The sequence below is a fragment of the Ambystoma mexicanum genome, chromosome 8 (assembly GCF_040938575.1).
Source record: "Ambystoma mexicanum isolate Mex_15411 chromosome 8, UKY_AmexF1_1, whole genome shotgun sequence".
Lineage (NCBI taxonomy): Eukaryota > Metazoa > Chordata > Amphibia > Caudata > Ambystomatidae > Ambystoma > Ambystoma mexicanum.
The window spans coordinates 87,781,017-87,802,871 of record NC_090929.1 but is presented as its reverse complement, the minus strand read 5'-3'; the positions used below and the strand labels follow the sequence as shown (position 1 = coordinate 87,802,871).

Below are 21,855 nucleotides of genomic sequence, written 5' to 3'. Positions count from 1 at the left end.
TGAAAAATAGTTCTGGTGACTGTTGTGCAAGGACACCAGCAGTTCCCAGTTCCCACTCGGGTTTCCAGCACGCGTCTTCACCCAGTAGCTTATCTCCTCTGGAAGCTTTTCCCCAAACTGCTCAGGAAATCTCCCCTCGTTATTCGGCTCATTTGCATTTTTCGTACCCGGTGCATGCCTGCTTAGTGCTTACCAGATGCTTAAATACGACACGTTGGAGGCAGTTTGCTTGCATAGTCGATGCATAAGAAATGCGTTTCATTTTAACTACCGCAGTTTTCTGTATATTTATTTATTTTATCTATTTATTTCATTTGTAAAGCACACATACAACCCGGAGGCATTGAGGCGCTGTTGCACATACAAGTCGGGTACAGGTGGGGGGAGGGCACAGTAAGTCTGAACAGTAGGACATAGGTGGGGGGACAGGGAGAGATACGTATGGATGCATTAATTGCACAGTGATAATGTAACAGGCATATTAGTCATTCTGAGCAAGCTGAGGTAGGGGTAGTGGAATCGGGGGGCGGGGGTAGTACAGAATAATATATATATATATATATATATATATATATATATATATATATATATATATATATATATATATACAGCCTTATACCTCGAAGATGCCGCGGAAGGCAAACCTCTGGCAGTGAGTGTCAGAGAAGTAGAGGCTGAAACTTAAGCCCCCCCACCCCCAGCTTTATACTAGTTAACAGGCCAAGCAAAGCGAGGGCCGTGAGCGAATGCTCAGGGCATTATCATACCAGTATAGCCTGCAGCTTTGGGCTGTTCTCTATTAGCACCCTGGCCAACCACCCGGGAGGTGGGCTTGGATTGTGAGAAAGACATTTGAGGTCTGGATGCAGTGCGCTGGGAGCATACACATGTTTCCCAGAAGGAAAAAAACATCAGGAATGTCCCCCGCAAAACAACAGGAGCACTTTCCCGAAGAGAGCCCCCTCTCTATTCCCATGGAAGACGTCAGTGGGGGATCCCGTGATGATGTGAGGCATTTTAAGAAAAAGCCAAGCAGTGAACTAGGCCCTCGGGATTTTCAGGACTGCAGACCTCTCCCAACGTGCAGTGCCCGTATTCCGAGATACCTGATTGGCTAAGACACACCACGAGGGTCCTCCTGGGCCTCACATCAGCACGAGATGCCATTGGTCAACGGATTAGCCAGTCATTTATTTGCTTAGGTCTGGGCATAGTCTGCTTAAGTAGGTCAAACATCGCCCTCTCTGTTCACCAGTGGATAGAATGCGTCATCTAGTTAGCCACCCAGCCCAGTTACCAAATGAAATGTAACATGTGCTTTATAATGTGTTTCCTTCTTAACTGCTCGTGAGGGTACCCCGTCTTTTTGACAAAAACCTTTTACAGTATTTCTTTTCCACAATTCGTTCCTCAAATTATTTTACAGAAAATGTTGGGGGAGGGTGTTTGGCTCAGTCAATATGGGAAGGGCGAAGAAGATATGGGTTGGGGAAAGGCAGGGGGGAAAGGGGCAATTATCCTCCAGGCTGGCTGAGCTGTTTCTCCCTGGGCCAGGACTACAAAATGTGAAAGAAATCATTAAAAAAGGTGAAATCCTTCAGACTCCAGCCTGCCTCGAAGGAACTGCTCCGCTTTGTTGTGATGGCGTGAGACACAGGTCTTGATTGCAGCAATGTTGCAGATGTGCCAGGGCGGCCCTCACATGTGGACTACCACAGTGGGTGAGTGAGAGGGAGAAGGTATCGGGTAATAATGTCCCCATATATAATGTCTCCATAAATAATGTCCCCGTACATAATGTCCCCATGCATAATGTCCCTGTACATAATGTCCCTGTACATAATGTCCCTGTACATAATGTCCCGTACATAATGTCTCCATACATAATGTCCCCGTACATAATGTCCCCATGCATAATGTCCCTGTACATAATGTCCCTGTACATAATATCCCCATACATAATGTCCCCATGCATAATGTCCCCATGTACATAATGTCCCTGTACATAATGTCCCTGTTCATAATGTCCCCGTACATAATGTCCCCATGCATAATGTCTCCATACATAATGTCCCCGTACATAATGTCCCCATACATAATGTCCCCATGCATAATGTCCCTGTACATAATGTCCCTGTTCATAATGTCCCCGTACATAATGTCCCCATGCATAATGTCCCTGTACATAATGTCCCTGTTCATAATGTCCCTGTACATAATGTCCCCATACATAATGTCTCCATACATAATGTCCCCGTACATAATGTCCCCGTACATAATGTCCCCATGCATAATGTCCCTGTACATAATGTCCCTGTTCATAATGTCCCTGTACATAATGTCCCCATGCATAATGTCTCCATACATAATGTCCCCGTACATAATGTCCCCGTACATAATGTCTCCATACATAATGTCCCCGTACATAATGTCCCCATGCATAATGTCTCCATACATAATGTCTCCATACATAATGTCCCCGTACATAATGTCCCCGTACTTAATGTCCCCATGCATAATGTCCCTGTACATAATGTCCCCATACATAATGTCCCGTACATAATGTCTCCATACATAATGTCCCCGTACATAATGTCCCCGTACATAATGTCCCCATGCATGTCCCTGTACATAATGTCCCCGTACATAATGTCCCCATGCATAATGTCCCCATGTACATAATGTCCCCGTACATAATGTCCCCGTACATAATGTCCCCATACATAATGTCTCCATACATAATGTCTCCATACATAATGTCCCCGTACATAATGTCCCCATGCATAATGTCCCTGTACATAATGTCCCGTACATAATGTACCCATGCATAATGTCCGTGTACATAATGTCTCTGTTCATAATGTCCCCGTACATAATGTCCCCATACATAATGTCTCCATACATAATGTCCCCGTATATAATGTCCCCGTATATAATGTCCCCGTACATAATGTCCCCATGCATAATGTCCCCGTACATAATGTCCCTGTTCATAATGTCCCTGTACATAATGTCCCCATGCATAATGTCTCCATACATAATATCTCCATACATAATGTCCCCATGCATAATGTCCCCATACATAATGTCTCCAAAAATAATGTCCCCGTACATAATGTCCCTGTTCATAATGTCCCCGTACATAATGTCCCCGTACATAATGTCCCCGTACATAATGTCCCCATGCATAATATCCCCGTACATAATGTCCCTGTACATAATGTCCCGTACATAATGTATCTATACAAAATGTCTCCATACATAATGTCCCCGTGCATAATGTCCCCGTACATAATGTCCCGATGCATAATGTCCCTGTACATAATGTCCCTGTACATAATGTCCCCATACATAATGTCCCCATGCATAATGTCCCCATATACATAATGTCCCTGTACATAATGTCCCCATACATAATGTCCCCATACGTATTGTCTCCATACATAATGTCCCGTTACATAATGTCCCGTACATAATGTCCCCATTCATAATGTCCCCGTACATAATGTCCCCGTACATAATGTCCCTGTACATAATGTCCCTGTTCATAATGTCCCCATACATAATGTCCCCATGCATAATGCCCCTGTACATAATGTCCCCATGCATAATGCCCCTGTACATAATGTCCCTGTTCATAATGTCCCCATACATAATGTCCCTGTTCATAATGTCCCCATACATAATGTCCCCATGCATAATGTCCCTGTACATAATGTCCACATGCATAATGTCCCGGTACATAATGTCCCTGTTCATAATATCCCCATACATAATGTCCCCGTACATAATGTCCCCATGCATATTGTCCCTGTACATAATGTCCCTGTTCATAATGTCCCCATACATAATGTCTCCATACATAATGTCCCCGTACATAATGTCCCCATTCATAATGTCCCCGTACATAATGTCCCTGTACATAATGTCCCCGTTCATAATGTCCCCGTACGTAATGTCCCCGTACATAATGTCCCTGTTCATAATGTTCCCATACATAATTTCCTCATGCATAATGTCCCTGTACATAATGTCCCCATAAATAATTTCTCCATACATAATGTCCCCGTACATAATGTCCCCATGCATAATGTCCCTGTACATAATGTCCCTGTACATAATGTCCCCATGCATAATGTCCCTGTGCATAATGTCCCTGTTCATAATGTCCCCATACATAATGTCCCCATGCATAATGTCCCTGTACATAATGTCCCTGTTCATAATGTCCCCATACATAATGTCCCCATGCATAATGTCCCTGTACATAATGTCCCCATGCATAATGTCCCCGTACATAATGTCCCTGTTCATAATGTCCCCATGCATAATGTCCCCGTTCATAATGTCCCCGTACATAATGTCCCTGTACATAATGTCCCTGTTCATAATGTCCCCATACATAATGTCCCCATGCATAATGTCCCTGTACATAATGTCCCTGTTCATAATGTCCCTGTACATAATGTCCCTGTTCATAATGTCCCAGTACATAATGTCCCCATACATAATGTCCCCATTCATAATGTCCCTGTACATAATGTCCCTGTTCATTATGTCCCCGTACATAATGTCCCCGTACATAATGTCCCCGTACATAATGTCCCTCTTCATAATGTCCCCATACATAATTTCCCCATGCATAATGTCCCTGTACATAATGTCCCCATAAATAATGTCTCCATGTTGCTGGGAAAAGCCATTGGCGACATTATATATATATGATGACATTATGTATGGGGACAGGTTGCGAGGATGACCCCTGCTCGCTTTATAAAAAAAAAAATTTGCAGGGTTGCGGGGGTGTGCCCCACATGTTCAATGTAATAATGTCTCCACAAAAAACAGCAACATTTTTATCAGGAGTCATTGTTGCAGGGACGTTAGTACATGGAACCAGGGAGAATAGACCAGGCACAGGGCACGTGCATGCCGCCCAGCACCAATACACGCATTCAAATGATACATTCTGTCACCCTGGATGGTCATTTTGGTACCACAGCAACCCAGACACAATGGGTCTGTTACAATCATCAAAAGCTTATCACTACTCCTACCTGCCAAAGATGTAGGGTCCATATCCTCCATCTTATTAGAGTTTGTCCTCAGCTCCCCCTCTGCTCTGGTGAATTTCTTGATCACTGGTCAGCTCATTACATCAAGTGTTTACTAGCCCACTGAAGACCACCCATGGCTGCTACTATATGGCGCTTATGGAAATGGCTGTTGACTTGTTGGTGGCGTTCACTTTTGGACACAGCTGAAAAACGTGCACAGAAAGATAAGCCTCATGTATTCATTATTAGTACACTACTAACTGAGGGGTCATTCAGAGTTGGGTGGATTCTGTTTCATGAAATACCACTATAGAAAGTTACTACCTCCACCAGTGGTATTTCTGTACATCCATCTAATTTAGAGATAACCACTGCTGGGGGTGGCATTACTTGAATACCTCCAGAGGTATTTTAGAAATGCCACCAGCGCCAGTTGTAATGTAAAAAGGTGTTATTTAAAATAAATTCAGCCATTTCCCCCTAAACATGAAGGTGGAAATGGATTATGTACAGTAGTGGCTCAGACCCATGCTGTACATTTACAGATGCCTTTACCTTCTTATATTTATAATGCATGCCTGGGTACCCGAAGGCTTAAGGGCGCAACATACATACATAGACGAAGGGGCAAATGTGCAGAGCCAGGCCACCATCCCGACGGGATTTTCCTATCAATCATCTGAACGGTAGTTTTTTTCTGAACAGCGCTGTACAGCCCAGTTCCCTGAGATCAGGAGGGATCGCATTCCAAGCCCTGAGGGCTGCCTTAAAAAATGCACATCTGGAGGTCTTAGTAAGGGCGCATTTAGGTATCTTAAATTGATTGGTCTTATTGGATCGAAGGTTCCTCGTGTGGGGTGTGTTGATCAGAGCCTCAATCAGATATGAGGGACTATGGCCATGCATGCGTCACCAGGAAACGAAATTCAATCCTGGCCTTGATGGGGAGCCAATGTAGGTTGCGTCTAGCATTGGAGACATGGTCCCTCCTACCGAGACCAGTAACGACCCTGATGGCACTATTCTGAATAATGTGTAGCCTCGAACATTCTGATCGGTTGAGTCCTATCAGGAGGCTGCTACAATAATCGATTTTAGAACAGATGATAGCTCTGCCCACAGTCTCACAGTTTGCACGAGGTATTAACGGGCGAGGTTGTGCCAGTAGCTTTACATAGTAGCCTGTGGAAGAGACCAAGCTGCTCACTTGGGCATGCATATTAAGATCTTGATCTAGCAAGATCTCAAGTGTTTTAACTTTGTTCTTAGTTTCAATTTCACAGCCTGCTAACTTAAAGGCCTTGTAGTCCAGTCCCAGTTGCGACACTCTCTTTTCAGTACCTACCACCATCAATTCAGTTTTCTCTTTGTTGAGCGCTAAGCCTTTCTCAAGCATCCACGCCTGGATATTCTGTTTATGTTCCTAACACGTGCCTCATAGTTGCCAGACAGTGGGATGATCTCACCCTTTTATGTATTAAATGGGTATGGTGGTGAAAGGGTCTTCAGATATGCAACATTTTTACCCCCTTACCATGGCCCTTTGTAAAAACGTTTTTCACTGTGTTGAACGGGTATAGCGTCCTTTCATCGCGGGACATTTTGTTTGCAGGTTTTTACTGCAAATCTTTGAACACATTCTTTTTAGGGGGGTTGGAATAATATATATTTGCGGTGTGGGTGTTCCGGATCATATAAAAAATAAGAGGATGGGGGCTTGGGAGGGGTGAACCCGCCCAAAAATAAAAAATAAAAAATCTGATGAGTTTTTTCATTGAAAAATCTGCAGTAAAAAACCCAGCGAAAAAACATCCTGCGATGAAATGACATAGAACCGTTGAAAGGAAGAGTTTACACTTCCCTTCTGTACAGCAACAAAAGATAGGAGAAGCAGGTGTGTGATGGGAACAAACAGAAAAGTGGAAAGGTACAATGAGGTTTAGGGGGATGATGTATGCTTATGGAAGTAGCATACATATATTCTCACCCAGGGAAGAGTGCTCTAGGAGGCTGGAAAGGCATGCAAGAACACACAGTCTACTGCCCGCATTCTACAGCCACCTGCGGCCGTTCCGTGGGTGCCGCAATTTTGATTATGTGGAGGCAACAGGGAGGCCCCATCCAACAGAACCAGCAAGCACTTGCCATTATCATCCAGGACGCGGAAGACGCCGCCCATCACCTGCAGAGAAGCCGTATCCCTGCAATGCCTTACTCTAAAGCAAGATTGATACTGGCCCTGGAGTTGGAACACTGTCACCTTCTCGCGCCGGAGGGCTCCACCAAATCATACTAAGCGTTTCTCTAATAATGGCAAAGTGATCACCAGTCCACACTTATACAAGGGGTCCCATGAGCTCTCTTTAAGGAACAGGCAACATGAACGATCTATGGAGTTAAGAATTGCATGAAATGAGTGACCAGATGTCCCAGTTTTGTTGGGACTGTCCTGGAGCATGGCCCTCTGTCCCCCTTTCCTGAGAGTATTTTAACTTAAAAACCCCATCTCGGTTTTCAAGAAAGGGAAGGTTACCCCTGACAGAATCACAGCTGTGACTGTATAAATTGCTTGTTTAACAATCCACCAACAACTACAAACCAAACTAACATTCATCCAGTTTGGCAATTTTCTATCAGCATGTAAACCCTCTTGGGGTGGGCTCAAATCCCCAACCTTTCAATTAGCAGCTATATGCATTAACTGTGCAACAGAGACTAGCAGAAAATGTGGTCCCCCCCCCCCCGCGAGCCAAGCTGAGGGTCCTTCCCCAATCTCAACGATGCAGGGCCCGCTCCACACACCGGGTCGGCCCGGCCAATCCGGCATGCACAATGCCCATGATGATCATGCTGCGGCAGTTGCATGCTGCGTACTGCACTAGGTGAAAGATGTACGTATGTTTTTTTATCAAAGCTTAAATCTTCCACCTAGCGCACACACAAGGGGGTGGGGCCCGCCACCTGACACCCAAATGTACCAGCCATGAGTGGCTGCTGGAGAATTCTTTCATTGGAGTTGCGTATATATGCAAGAGCAACCAAGCGTAGGGGGAGAGCTTGAAGCAACCAAGAGAGGTTCTGGGGCCCCCCTCCCCCGCAGACATCTTTTATTAAAATGGGTTAGAATGGTACATTTCAGAGCACAGTTTAAGTGAAAAATTTGGTAACAATTCAGATAGTTTTCAATCGGTTTTGAGGGGTAGTCACCAACAGTGTACAAGAGCATTTCCCAAATGCACTTTCTTAATGGCTTTCCCCACAATACGTGCCAGTATAGAAGACATTTTCACGTTAGCTATGCCCATATATGTCCATGCTGGCTGTGCCATTACATGCCTGTATTCCCATTTAAGAACATTCTCATGTTTGCTTTGTGCAAAATGCCAGTAATGATACTATAAGAAAACATGTCTAAACTGGCTCTTCCAATATATGACCGTACCCCATGTAAAAACATGCTCCTCTTTTCTTTGCCAATAAAACTGGCATGCCACAATAAGAAAATTCCAAACTGGCTTTAGCAATGTAGGCCAGTCTAGGCACGTAATGACACTTGAAGCGTGCCTGCTTTGTCATAGATGCACAGTAAAATGTGCTGTGTTACAGTAAGATAATCTAACTAGACTAGCTGCAACAAAATGCCAGTGTAGCCACGCAATAACACATATCATGCTTGCTTTATCATAGATTGCCAGTAAAACATGTCATGCCATAGAAATAAATGGCTAGACTGGCTGCGCCAAAATGCCAGTCTAGCCACATTATAACATTTATCATGCGTGCTTTATCATAGATGCCCCGTAAAACATGTCATGCCACAGTAGGAAATGGCTAGACTGGCTGCACCAAAATGTCAGTCTAGCCAACACTTATCATGCTTGCTGTATCATGGATGTCCAGTACAAACCATCATGATACAGTAAGAAATGGCTACATTGGCTGCACCAGAATGCCAGTCTAGCCACGTAATAACACTTATCATGCTTGCTTTATCATAGATGGTGAGTACTGTGATAGACACCCAGTAAAAACATGCCATGCCTGCCACCTATGCCCCCCAGCACCTCACACGCTCACACAATCACATTCATTATGAATGTGATTATATGTGCGTGCGTGGCACTGGGGCACAGGAGGCAGACAGACAAGGTCTTTTTTTACGTGTCAATGATAGATGTCCAGTAAAAAATGCCATGCCTGCTCCCTCGGCCAATCCTTGGGAAAGGGCTTCATATCAAGGCCTGAAATAGCAATCAGAGCAAAGGTTCCTTTGTTTTGAACATGCTTACAGTCACACCCACAACCGCAATGTAAATGCAGGGGAATAACTGAAACCTCCTCCTTAATTCCCCCTCACAACACCTCTTATCCCACTACTGAAATCTAGGCCTGAGCACCATTGTCAAATCCAAGTCCTACCTTTAGGTCGTTGGCCTGCCCCATTTTTTTTTTTTTTTTTAATACCTGGTCCCCTACCTGAAATGAAACTTAGAAAAACCATGTCAGTTGTAAAACCTAACACCTCCAGGAGATAATTTCAAAGTTATGCCAAAATTCTGTCAATGTTCTGCTCAGTAGTGACCTCAGCGAGAGTACATGTAAATATGTTTTTTTAAAAAGCAGCTGTGCTCGGGTGACCAGAAGTCCCGGTTTTGCTGGGACAGTCCTGGTATTTGCCCCTCGATCCAGGCATCCCAAGACCTTTTTAAGTTTAAAAACCACATCCTGAACCGATTAACAAATCCTGCAATCGAGCCGGGCACCACTCGGCCCCGCCCGATTGCACACCCCTATGCCCTACCCTTCCTCCATGGCTTCTCTCCACCAATGAAAGTTCTGTGTTTGCAATACACACCCCTACCCTGTGCTGGAACAGGCCACCGACACAGGAGTAGGACTACAGTTTCATTGGAGTTTTATTTGTGTTTATGTCGCTGAAACCGTAGTCTTACTTCTATGTCGGTGGCCCGTCCCATTATTTTATTTTGAATATCTGGTCACCCTAAACCGCGCAGTGTGCTGTCCCTATTACATGTTCACCCCCCTACTCTTCATTTCTGGGTTAATGTAATCCGGATCCCACCCTTCCGACACTGTTCTACATACAACACCTCTGTTTAAGATGCTTCGGCTGCAGTAAATGCTCCTTGAAGTGCTGTGCTGCTCCTAGGAGCTGGCACCTTACTATGGCAAATACCTACTGATAATAACTCCTCCTTCCGCCCTGGAGCATGTCAACAAAGTAGACGTGGGGGGAGGTGCAGGCGGGTGTTTTGCTCGAAGATATAACTCAGGTGGTGGCACTAAAATGGCTGTGTGGTACAGGGTAAAATACTAACAAAAGGGTTGCTTTTTTGTATACTCAGGCTTTTACACGTTGTGATGCTGACCTGCTAGCATGGCTTCACAGACCCCAGGCCACTCCCCAGGTCTGCATCTTTCAGGTCTTTTGTTTTAAGACTGGGCTGGGGTGGACACAAGTGTGCAATTAAGAGTGTTAATGGGCCCTTTCCCTGACAGGTCACATCTCACTGGGAATGGGACATTGCCACTCCAAAGCCCCTCATTCTGTGTGCACTGCACAGTACATATCAGAACCACATACACCCGATGTGTCTGGCTGGTGCTAGTCTATCATGTGTCTAACATGTTGACATGGAATCAGTGCTGTAGTAATGCATGCACATGTTAGTCCCAAGATGCTTCTGTGAAACAATACTATGGTGTGGAGACGACCATGGCAAGGCGCAGAGATATATGGTATGGTATGATTTCCGGAATAAGCGGTGTTTAAAATGAATGTTGAAAAAAAGGAAAGTAAAAAATGGGAGACGAGGATGGGTACAACATTAGACCGAGAGGGCCAGCACTGGTAAATAACCCTCATTATTTAATTAAATTGTAAAAAAGTGGGAGAGTTCTTTCCTTGCTTCCCACTTCAGCTATGAAAACATGGTCTGCTTTCTGCAATAAACAGAGCCCTGCCTCGTGGGGGTCGCCGTGGGGTCAACTAACCGTCTCGTTTGTTTGTGTCTGTCTTCCCACAGGCAGCAGCGAGAGCTCTGAATTCAGCGAGGAAGTGACCTCGGGGAAGGAAAGGTAAGTTCTGGTCCCAGCGCCTCGAGGCCCGCCTCTAGCAGGCACAAGGGAGTCGTGGTCAGCAATACTTATTTGTACAATAAAATGGAACCGTATTTACAAAGGGTCTTTATTTATAATGAGGGCGGGAGCGGGGAGGTTAGTCGCATAATTAAAGTCTAGTGAACGCATGCACTGTATAGTAAAATGCACACATTCTATACTAAGCTGTTTATGTTGCTGACTGATGTGTGCACATTGCACACTGAAAATTGAATGTGTCGTGCACTAAATTACACACATTGTCTCATTACGACCTTCCCGGTCAAAGGGTGGCGGTAAGCTTACCGGCACCATTGATTACGGACTGGCATATTGCAGGTGTGCCTGTCGGAGCCACCATGCCCAAGGAGTCTGACCCTGCTGGGCACAGCGGCCACGGTAGGCAGACCGGTCACGGAAGCACCGGCACCGCTAGCAATGGCAGTGCTGCTTCCATGTCCCCACTCCCATAAGGAATGGGGATTTACATTATACCAGCCGGCACCGTTAGCAATGGTGCTGCTGCTTCCATGTCCCCACTCCCATAAGGAATGGGGATTTACATTATACCAGCGCCTGACTTTCCAGGCCGCAGGGGTTGTAATCTCCCGGTGGCACTGGGAAGTCAGGCACTGGTAAATATTTAGAGATCCGGCGGCAACTGCCAGACCCGTAATGAGGCTGTACCGCTGTACACTGAAAGGCATATAGTCCATAGTGAAATGCACACAGTGCAGGTTGAAATGCATACCGAGGTGTGTACATTTTAATGTGAGGTGTGCACCTGAAAGCATATGGACAGTAGGCTCAGCCCCTATGCATCCCTTCATGGCATGCATGGCTCATGGATGTGAACAAGACCCAATGTTCAGCTTATTCTCTAAAGGCCCTGTTAATGATTACATCTGATGGCCACATGTAACATGAACTCCTTGATTTGCTTGGACGCTATTCACAGGAACTCCGAACTAACTAGTCTATTTACAAAGGGAGATAGCACGAATGGAGATACTGAACTTGTCTAGTGCTGTTAAGTATGTAGAAGAAATGTGAAGGAAAGTTTTATTTCAAGGTTAGCACATCCAAGATATAGAGCATTTCTTGGTTATTTGAAAGAGCACATTTGTCTGCTTCTAATCAAGACCCTCTCTGTGTGTCAACAACTTGCAATGACTACAGAATATTGGTTTTGTTTATTGTCCTTGATATGGACAAATGCCTGTAAGTGAAAGGAAATATAGTTTCTCTAAATTCAAAAGCTAAACAATAATGCTCTCATTCTTGATTTTAGCCCTTATTTTGGAACATGCTTCGCACCTGTGCTCTTCTTCAGGAGAGCCCACATCGCAGCTTCTTGATGGTTAGACAAGAGTCCACTAAAACCCTAGAGCCCAGAATGTTGGGATGTATCAGTGGGGTGTTTTGGGGTTTGCCGAATCACCAAACGTTTGCAGTGATTTGGTGTAGTAAGTGTAATGAGAATTTCGTCCCCAACAAGGCCCTAACATGCCATACAGTCCTGCAGGGCTTAGCCTGGAGCTCACAGAGTAGTGGGGCATGTTTCTCTATCCCACCCTAGAAATGGTGGTATTTTTGACTATTGCTAGGATGAGCGGGCGTGTGCTAGACATGACAAAGATGCAATTGCCAGCACCCGCCCGGCTGTGCCAGATGATCGCAAGAAGTCTCACTTGACAGAAATATCTTCCACATTTCCAGCCTGAACGGAGCTTGTAGCAGGAATCCACGACAAGATGCTCAAAATATTCATTTTGTCCATTTCATTTGCACTTTCAAACACATTAGAAACAGTAAAAAGACTCAGGCCAATTAACAAAAAATTGAAGGTGCAGAAATGCGATGGCACTTTAACTCACACTCCTGCTCATGCAGATTTGACATTTCAAGTCTCCCATTTGCATAAAGGACTTGCGAGGAGAAGGAGGGGTGCTCTCTGGGCACAAAGGAACTGCAGCCAGTTCCTAGGTGTATATTCAAGTGTTATGCATGTTCCCAACACTTAAATATGCATTGGGCCAGTGAGCACCTCTGCAGGGGCTAGTCTTCAAAGGAGCATCACTGTAAATGTATTTTTAAAATGTAAACCTCTGTTCAACAGGTGGCAATGTAAAACAAAATAGAAACATTCATGTAAAGCATGAGCATTTCTATTTTTGGGTACATAGAAACTGCCAGCTGTTTATTCAGACCACGAGCAGCATTGCGCTATCCCCATGCCTGACCTGCAAACCGGGCGGCAAAGCTCAGGAAAAAAGGATGCAGACCTGTTGAAGATCAAACCGAATCCCGTCCTGAATCCAGATGCACTTTGACCTGTGGCTGACCCACCTTTGCCTGAATTGTGCTTTTGGGCTGAAGCACTTTGCATGGGCAGATTCACTTTTATGGATCGGCCCAAATGCAGAATGCATGTGCCAAGTCCACTAGCATTGCTGCGTGCCATCAGATTATTTTGACAATAAACCACTGCATCTCTAGTGAATGGACACTGCGATCAATAGTATTTTTGCTATTTCTATTGCGGGTTTGGGAAAGTCCCCTTAAATCCCACCACAAGTTTGTTATTGAATTCTGGACCCCCAGATGATCTGGCAATATTCACGGGTTACAAGAATTTTATGTATGTGGTGACCTGCTAATGCACTCAGGTCTTTTTAGCTACGCTTACCTATCAATAAAATCTTGATTGAAAGTGTATTGCTCCTGGATTTTTCTAAAGATTAAAATTGCCTTTAAATCCTCTTTAAATCCAGATACTCCTATTGTATTCAGTGGATTTCATTTGGCTTAATGCACCTGAAATATGTTAATTAGCAATCCTCAGTGGAATGCAATCCCTAAACAATCCAATCAATCCAATCCCTGAACATTCCAGAAAAAATCCAAAAGCAATTCAAAAACAATCCAACCACCAGACAATCCAGTAAAAATCCAAAAGCAATGCAATCCCCAAACAATCCATTAAAAAAATCCAAAAGTAATCCAATCCCCAAACAATCCGATAAAAATCCCCAACAATCTAATCCCCAAACAATCCTATACAAATCCAAAAGCAATCAATCCCCAAACAATCCAATAAAAATCCAGTACCCAAACAATCCTATAAAAATCCAAAAGCAATCCAATCCCCAAACAAACCGATAAAAATCCCAAAGCAAACCAATTCCCAAACAATCCAAAAAAAATCCAAAAGCAATCCAATCCCCAAACAATCCAATAAAAATCCCAAAACAATCCAAACCCCAAACAATCCTACAAAAATCCAAAAAGCAATCCACTCCCCAAACAATCCGATAAAAATCCCAAAGCAAACCAATTCCCAAACAATCCAAAAAAAATCCAAAAGCAATCCAATCCCCAAACAATCAGATATAAATCCCAAAACAATCCAAACCCCAAACAATCCAGAAAAAATCCAAAAGCATTCCAAAAGCAATTCAATCCCCAAACAATCCTATAAAAATCCAAAAGCAATCCAATCCCCAAACAATCCAAAAAAATCCAAAAGCAATCCAATCCCCAAATTATCAGATAAAAATCCCAAAACAATCCAAACCCCAAACAATCCAGAAAAAATCCAAAAGCATTCCAAAAGCAATTCAATCCCCAAACAATCCAGTCAAAATCCAAAAGCAATCCAATCCCCAAACAATCAGATAAAAATCCCAAAACAATCCAAACCCCAAACAATCCAGAAAAAATCCAAAAGCATTCCAAAAGCAATTCAATCCCCAAACAATCCAGTCAAAATCCAAAAGCAATCCAATCCCCAAACGATCCGATAAAAATCCAAAAGCAATCCAATCCTCAAACAATCCGATAAAAATCCCAAAAGCCAGCCAATCTCCAAACAATCCTATAAGAATCCAAAAGAGGCACAATGAGGTTATCCTGAAACTGTGTACATAGCACACAAGCATCACTGTAGCAGTCCCAGAAACTGGGTGCTTTCCAATTTGTTGACATACATTAATAAAAAATACCAGCCAAGTAGTTTGTTTGTTTGTTTGTTTGTTTGTTTGTTTGTTTATTCATTTGTTAAGCGCACCAGACTCGTAAGTAAAAGGGCGCAATGACAAGGAAATGCAAGGCTTACATGATTACACAGGTTACAGACAGGATATATACAATATGAACAATAGGGCTGTGGCTAGTTTGCAAGAAAGCGGGATATATACACTATGAACAAAAGGGAGGCAGTATTATATGATTACAGGATATATACAATATGAGCAATAGGGCTGGATCAAAGGTGCGTGCACTAGGATATAAAACTTATATGAGTACACATGCATGGGCAGCAGTATTTACATAACGAGAGAGTATAGCAAGATATAATGTTTCTTGATTGCAGGATAGTGTCCTCAGGGAAGGGTGATGGGTAACTAAGGATTGGTGGCAGTGATATGCTTTATTAGGTTTTTCCTGAAGAGTGGATATGGTTGGTCAGCTCTTAACTCCTGGGGCAGTGAGTTCCAGCTTCTGGCTGCCTTAACAGTGAAGCTGTTGCCCCCGATGGTAGTCAGTTTGTATTTGGGGATATTTAGGCAGTTAGTGTTCCCTATTCTAGTGGGTCTGAGAGGAGTTCTTCTCTGAAGTTTGTCTATGAGGTAACTGGGGGCTGCGTTGTTCAAAGCTTTGTGTGTCAGTGAGAGTGTTTTTAGAAGTATTTTATTGGGAGTGGAGAGCCATTTGTTATGCCAAGGGCTGCCCTTAAGGCATTATTCTGTAGGGTTTGGAGTTTATTAGTGATGGATTTGTTAGCCCCAATGTAAAGGGCATTGCAATAGTCGATTCTAGAGAGTATAAGAGCTCTAGCCAGGATCAGGCAGCTATAGTCAGATAGGAATGGTTTACTAGCTCTAAGAAGTTTGCATGTGTAAGCCGTAGACGAGGTAAGGGATTTGACCTGTTTGTCAAAGGATAGTGTGGAGTCCAAGTAGAATCCCAGGGTTTTTACTTCCTTGGAGACTTTAATGGTGTTGCCGTCAATGTTGAAGGATGAGTAATCTTGACCTAGTTTTTTAATATTAGCCTGTGTAGGGGAGGAATGGCCACGAGGCCCTCCTCACCTACAGCTCCCTCCCCAGGTGAGGACCATGGCTCGGTGGGAGCACCCTCATGCCACCCGGGCCCAGGTGGAGGGGGGTTCACCCGCCGACGACATTGCCCACACGCACCCTGTCTTTGCATTTACCGAAACTTAAGTTAGGCCTAGACGCCATCGTGCACAGCAAACATGGTGTGAGTTCAGCACACTGTAACGAGGCCCCCACCTTTGGAGGGCCTTTCATGCATCTCTGCCGCCTCAGCAGCCCTGGCAGATCCGCTGCGAGCGCGTTCCCATGAGAAAGTCGGAGATGAGCTAAACCCGAGATGCCAACACGGCAACATTATATTAGTAACAATGTGATATTGCACCCCGTATGACCCAGACCGCAAGGCCGGGGCAACGGGGAAAAAAGCTGAAGCATCACTATCTGAAGAAGGTAGAAAATAGTTCAAGTATTGGTGTTAATGAACTACCTCTGTTTAAAATGTGAACGAACCTTAAAAATGTAACGTTATATGATATCCCTCCAGGTCTGGACTAATGCTGCTATAACCACGGAGAAAGATGTTGACCAAACGTGTAACCTCTATTTGTAAAAGTGTTTTTCAATAGTATGTAGAAACTTGAACTCATATATGTTTTGAATCACCCAAAGCGGCGAGCATCAATCTCTGTAGGCCATAACCTAGATATCCCTCGTATAACGTCTAATGTACATACAATACGCACACAATGTAGTGAACATAATGTTAGGTAATGAAAAGGTACTGGAACCGACTGTATTAAAGAAATGTGTAACGAAAATGAAATATATATATATATATATGTGTGTCTGAATAACGTTAAAATGAGGCAGAACAGTATAAAACTTCTGCATTCACTGATCAGCAACGCACGAGGAAAATACCTTTGTGAGTATATGCAAGGTCATTCCCTCTCCCACCCCACCAAGCCTGCCAGATAAAAAAGCTAAGACTTGTGCTGCGCTCCCTCACCTCCCCCAACCAAGCTGGCGTTACTTCAGAGAGTCAGAGGCCCCGGCGCCGCAACCAAGGCCACAGCCCGCCACCTGTGTTATTTACAGCACGGTAATAAACCCACGGATGAACCCACTGATCTACCAGCACCCTCTCATAAATCCCCACGAACCCCCCCCAAGAATCCTGACCCCGTGTAAGGACGACCCCCATCATTGGGACAAGACACAGAGACCCATCTATATAATAACTTCTAACGCAGCAGACAGACATGTATCACTCGGCCCAGGTCCCAGAGCCCCGTCCCGTGACCTAAAATACCGGTCAATAAGACTCAGGTAAATCTCACCCCAACCAACAACCACCAGACCTCTCACGAGGTGCATTCCTCATGTGTTGCGTTTATTTTATAAGATAAGCTACGGAACAATTTATTAGTGAACGTAAATGTCATTTTCTGAATAACTGCAGTGTGCATGGCCTAGGGCAACTAAGACAGGAAAGGTATTCATCATTGTCACAGGCTGCCCCAGCGCACCAACACCGCACGGATGACCTCAAGCCGGCCTGCCAGGCCCAACCCAACCCACGAGGCTGACCAGTGACGTCGTCTTGCCAAGACCAACCATGCTGCAGCAACACCTATAGTTAGTCGACGATACCCAATCCCAATTAACTTGTGCCCCCTATAGTGTTTAGGTGTTGATGACGTTTTCTGTATTAGAAATACGCCTGTCTTTGCTATTGTCAGACAGAGCGCTCTCGTAGGTTGCAGAGTTCTTTGCATGCCTTATCCTTGGATAAACTCCCACTTACGCTCACCCGCACTCTGTCTTGGTCTTATTCCCACTACGGGAGAGTCCCTTATTGTCTCTCATTGCGGGGAGGATCGTGCTGAATTGGGGGCGCTTCCTTTCAGTGGTGACCCCGATAGCGTGATATCTCCAAACTATTTTTCCTAACTCCTTCTTAAACGACCCCCTTGTGGCACGAGAATCTCCGGTCGAGAAGGGATACGCACGGTGAGCCGTCTCCGGGAGGCCGCCCGCCAACGGCGACCGGCACAATAAGAAGTGCGCACTCAATGAGAAAGGGTACGGGATCCCGATTGGAAAAAAATCCCCTTTGAGTGCCGCTCGCCGGAGCCAGGGGCTGACCGTTGAGTTACCGGTAACGCCGCCTGGACGGACCCAGTTTCGGAGAGTATCGGTTCAAGACGGGCACGTGAGTACCGAGTGCGAGTGATCGACAAGGGGAGAAGAAGGGGAAGTGGGAATAGAGGAACGGGGAAAGGTAGAGAAGGAGAATTGCGGGGGTCTACTAAAGACGGGTCTTGAAACTTTCTTTATTCTTTCTTTCGCATATGGCCATTAGGAGTAAGAAATAAGTGACGTGGTAGAAGTGACGGAAACCTAGCTCCGAAAGGGGGTGGAAGGCGGCGCCGCATAGTACTATCTAAATTAGTACTGGGAATATATGAAGAAGTGAGAAATAAGTTATTGGTGTCTAGCAAAAGGAGACACCGGGAATATTTTTTAGTGATTGTGCTCTCTCTCTCTCTATTTCTTTTTTTCCATTTCCACGGGGTAGGGGGTGAAAATGAGAAGGGTATGAAGTAGTTAGAACATCTTAAAAAGTGGGGACTCAGTAGTGGCACGTACAGACGTGAACATAGTAACCTTAGTAGGGAAACAGGGACAGCTGGCTAGGGAGGAAAGGGAGGAAAAAGACAAAAGTGTGAGTGGGAAGTATTGTGAAGGGTGCGCGCACCGTACGAGTGTTAGAGACGAACAGGTGGCCGTGAGGTGGTGCCAAAGAGTGTGGACATAACCAGTACTAGATCGATTGCCAGTGAGATCACATAAGTGTGCCTGAGAATGAGAAAGAGATGAGATATGGTGAGTGAGAAGAGATTTGTGCACTGAATTACAGTGGGTGACAATTTTGAGAGGTCCGCTCTTGTCTGTGCCATAAAGGTATACGTACGCATATTTACACCTATTTAAAAGTTACGAAGGCGAACGCGGTAGCGCTGACGATTTAGAGGATGGGGGCTGAAACTCCCTTGTCACACATTTGTAAGAGCTTGCCGGGATATGCTGAACGCATAAATAAATATCATGATCAATGGTTAACAGAATTGAAAGGGGAGGGGTTGCCCCAGATTTGGCCAGAAGGAGGGTCTTTTGACAAAAGCGTTCTCGATATGGTATGTACCTGTATTCGCCTCAAGTATAAGGGGAAAAAATGGCAGACTAGGAAGGAGATATTAGATCTCTGGAGATTGTTTGAGGAAGTACCCCCACCCAAAGCCCCAGCACCAAATATTGATTTACCCTCCACCACAGACAATCCACTAATGATCCCGCGAGAGGAAAAGGAACAGTTAAGTACAGAACAGCCTGCGGAAGTGGTTATGTTGTACCCAATATTACCTAAACCAGCCCCTGCAACAGGATATAGCGACCCGATTTATGTGCCTCCCCCTTCAACCAGCACGCCACAAAGACCAACTGCACCCCCACCATACGAAAACACTAGAGAGCACACCCAGGGAGGCACACAGAGAGTGGACATAGAGAAGTTAACGAGTGACTTAGAGTCGAGGCTTACAGTGGCACGAGATGAGCTCTCAAGAATAAAAGACATATGTGAACGCACAGCGTGCGCCCCCACACAATCTGGACGCACGTCTAGAGCGTCGAGCGAAAGTAGACAAATTGAGGAAGGATGGAAAAAGGGGGAAATACTGTTCAGAATTGAGGAAGAACCGACCAGGATAATAGAAGTAGGGACAGCAGAAGGAAGCATTGGTGATGTCTCGAGAGAGAGAGGGATCAGAGAGGATTTGTTATGTGATGTCAGAGGAGGGGGGGATGAGAGTGATAGATTGAGCATGGCAGTAGGAGGAGAAGGCGAGGAGCTAGATGGGGCATGTTCACTGGGGACTATAGAGGATGAATGGATAGGACGACTAAGAAATAGGGTGGGGAAGATGGCGTCATTAGAGTCAGCAGTGACTAAGGAAAAGGAAGCTGCAACGGCAAAAGGGAAATTACAACTACCATTACTCCACAGGGGAGGTGGGAGGCCGAACTATATACCGTGGGCTCAGATGGACAAGGCTAACTTAATGAAATTACTACCACAGCTGTCAGGAGGGGCAAGCAAGTGGATATATGCATTTGAAAAACATACCGCGGGTATACCGCTGGCAGTAGGCGATGTGAAAAGCCTACTAGTGTCCTCAGTAGGGGATCAGGCAGACAGAGTGTGGGCTAAAGCGGGTTTTCCAGCTGTAACTTTGGAGTGTGATCGCCATGATGGGGCTTCTTTTAACACCGTGCGAGCAAGGGTGTGGGACGCACTGCGGGAAACTTTCCCAGATACCCCTGATCTGCAGTCAGTAATGCAATGTACCATGAATGATGGGGAGGACGCTATGGATTACATTCTCCGGGTGCAGGAGATGTGGAGAGCGGAAACGGGTACGCCCTGGCACCAATCCACGTCTCTATTTTACTTCATCATTAAAAGAGGGCTCCCAAAGGAAGTGCAAAAGGCACTAGATAAAATAGCAGGTGTTGAGGCAAAAGGCTGGCCGGAGATCCAAAGCATAATAGTACACCATTGTAAAAGGATCAAAGAAAGAGAGAGGGAAGTAGCACAGAAAAGGTTGGCGGACGAGGCGAAGTTGGTGCAATCAAAATTGGTGAAGGTCGCAGCAGCGGTAGCGGGACTCCCACTCATACGGGAGGGAGAGGAAGGAGAGGAGGGGCAAATAGCAATACAAGGAAGAATAGCAGCGAATTGGGCAGGACAAGGGCAACGACAGTGGACAGAGCAGGAGCAGAACGGAGGTCCAACGTGGCAAGAGTGGGCCCCAAGAGGAGGAAGAGGTGGGTACAGGGGGCGAAGAGGAGGACAAGGGTATGGAGGAATGGGAGGAAATGGGTGGCAGGGTCCCAGAGGTCCACAGGGGAGCTGTTGGAATTGTGGGAGATGGGGGCATTACTCAAGGGAATGTAGGAGCAGACAAAACAACGGTTTCCAAGAGATAGAACAGTACGGACACCCCCATCCAGGAAGCCCCTACGGCCTCCCCATGGGACAATACCAGCAACCAGACAATGTAGTACAAAGGAGTAACGCACAACTACACGGACATCAATACCGAACACAAACCAGCCCACAGAATAATGACAATGTGCACTACACGCCTGGTAATACTTTCGCCACAGGAGCTAATGGGGCACCAGCCCCCGCACCTTACAGTGGAGTGTCAGTAGTTTCGGGGAATATTTTCGATCAAGGGGGGGCAATGAGACACCCCGCATAGGACAGCCCACAGAGAGCACTTGCGTGTCCAGTACTGTCTACGACCCACAATGCATCAGAGGAACCATTGATAGGAGCGCAGATAGGAGACAAGCAATTCATATTCATGGTGGATTCGGGAGCGGAGAAATCATGCATTAGAGAGGGCCGGTTCCCGTTATCTAATAGAACGTTAGAGACGCAGGGGTTCTCTGGGGCTGTAATTGAAGTTCCTTACACAGAGGTATTGGATGTGACAGTGGGGGGTAAAACAGTGAAAGCACCCTTACTGTACTATGAAAACTCTCCC

General features: G+C 45.3%; 1 protein-coding gene across 8 annotated transcripts in view; it reads left to right on the top strand.

The window, feature by feature from the left end:
- The window catches only part of RALGPS1 (Ral GEF with PH domain and SH3 binding motif 1), a 2,625,553-nt gene that overhangs the window by 2,421,404 nt on the left and 182,294 nt on the right, over positions 1-21,855 (top strand). For all 8 annotated transcript variants that reach the window (XM_069609374.1, XM_069609372.1, XM_069609376.1 and 5 more), the window contains one exon: positions 11,105-11,156. In XM_069609374.1, the coding sequence (XP_069465475.1) occupies positions 11,105-11,156 (52 nt within the window). The remainder of the gene's footprint in view (positions 1-11,104; positions 11,157-21,855) is intronic.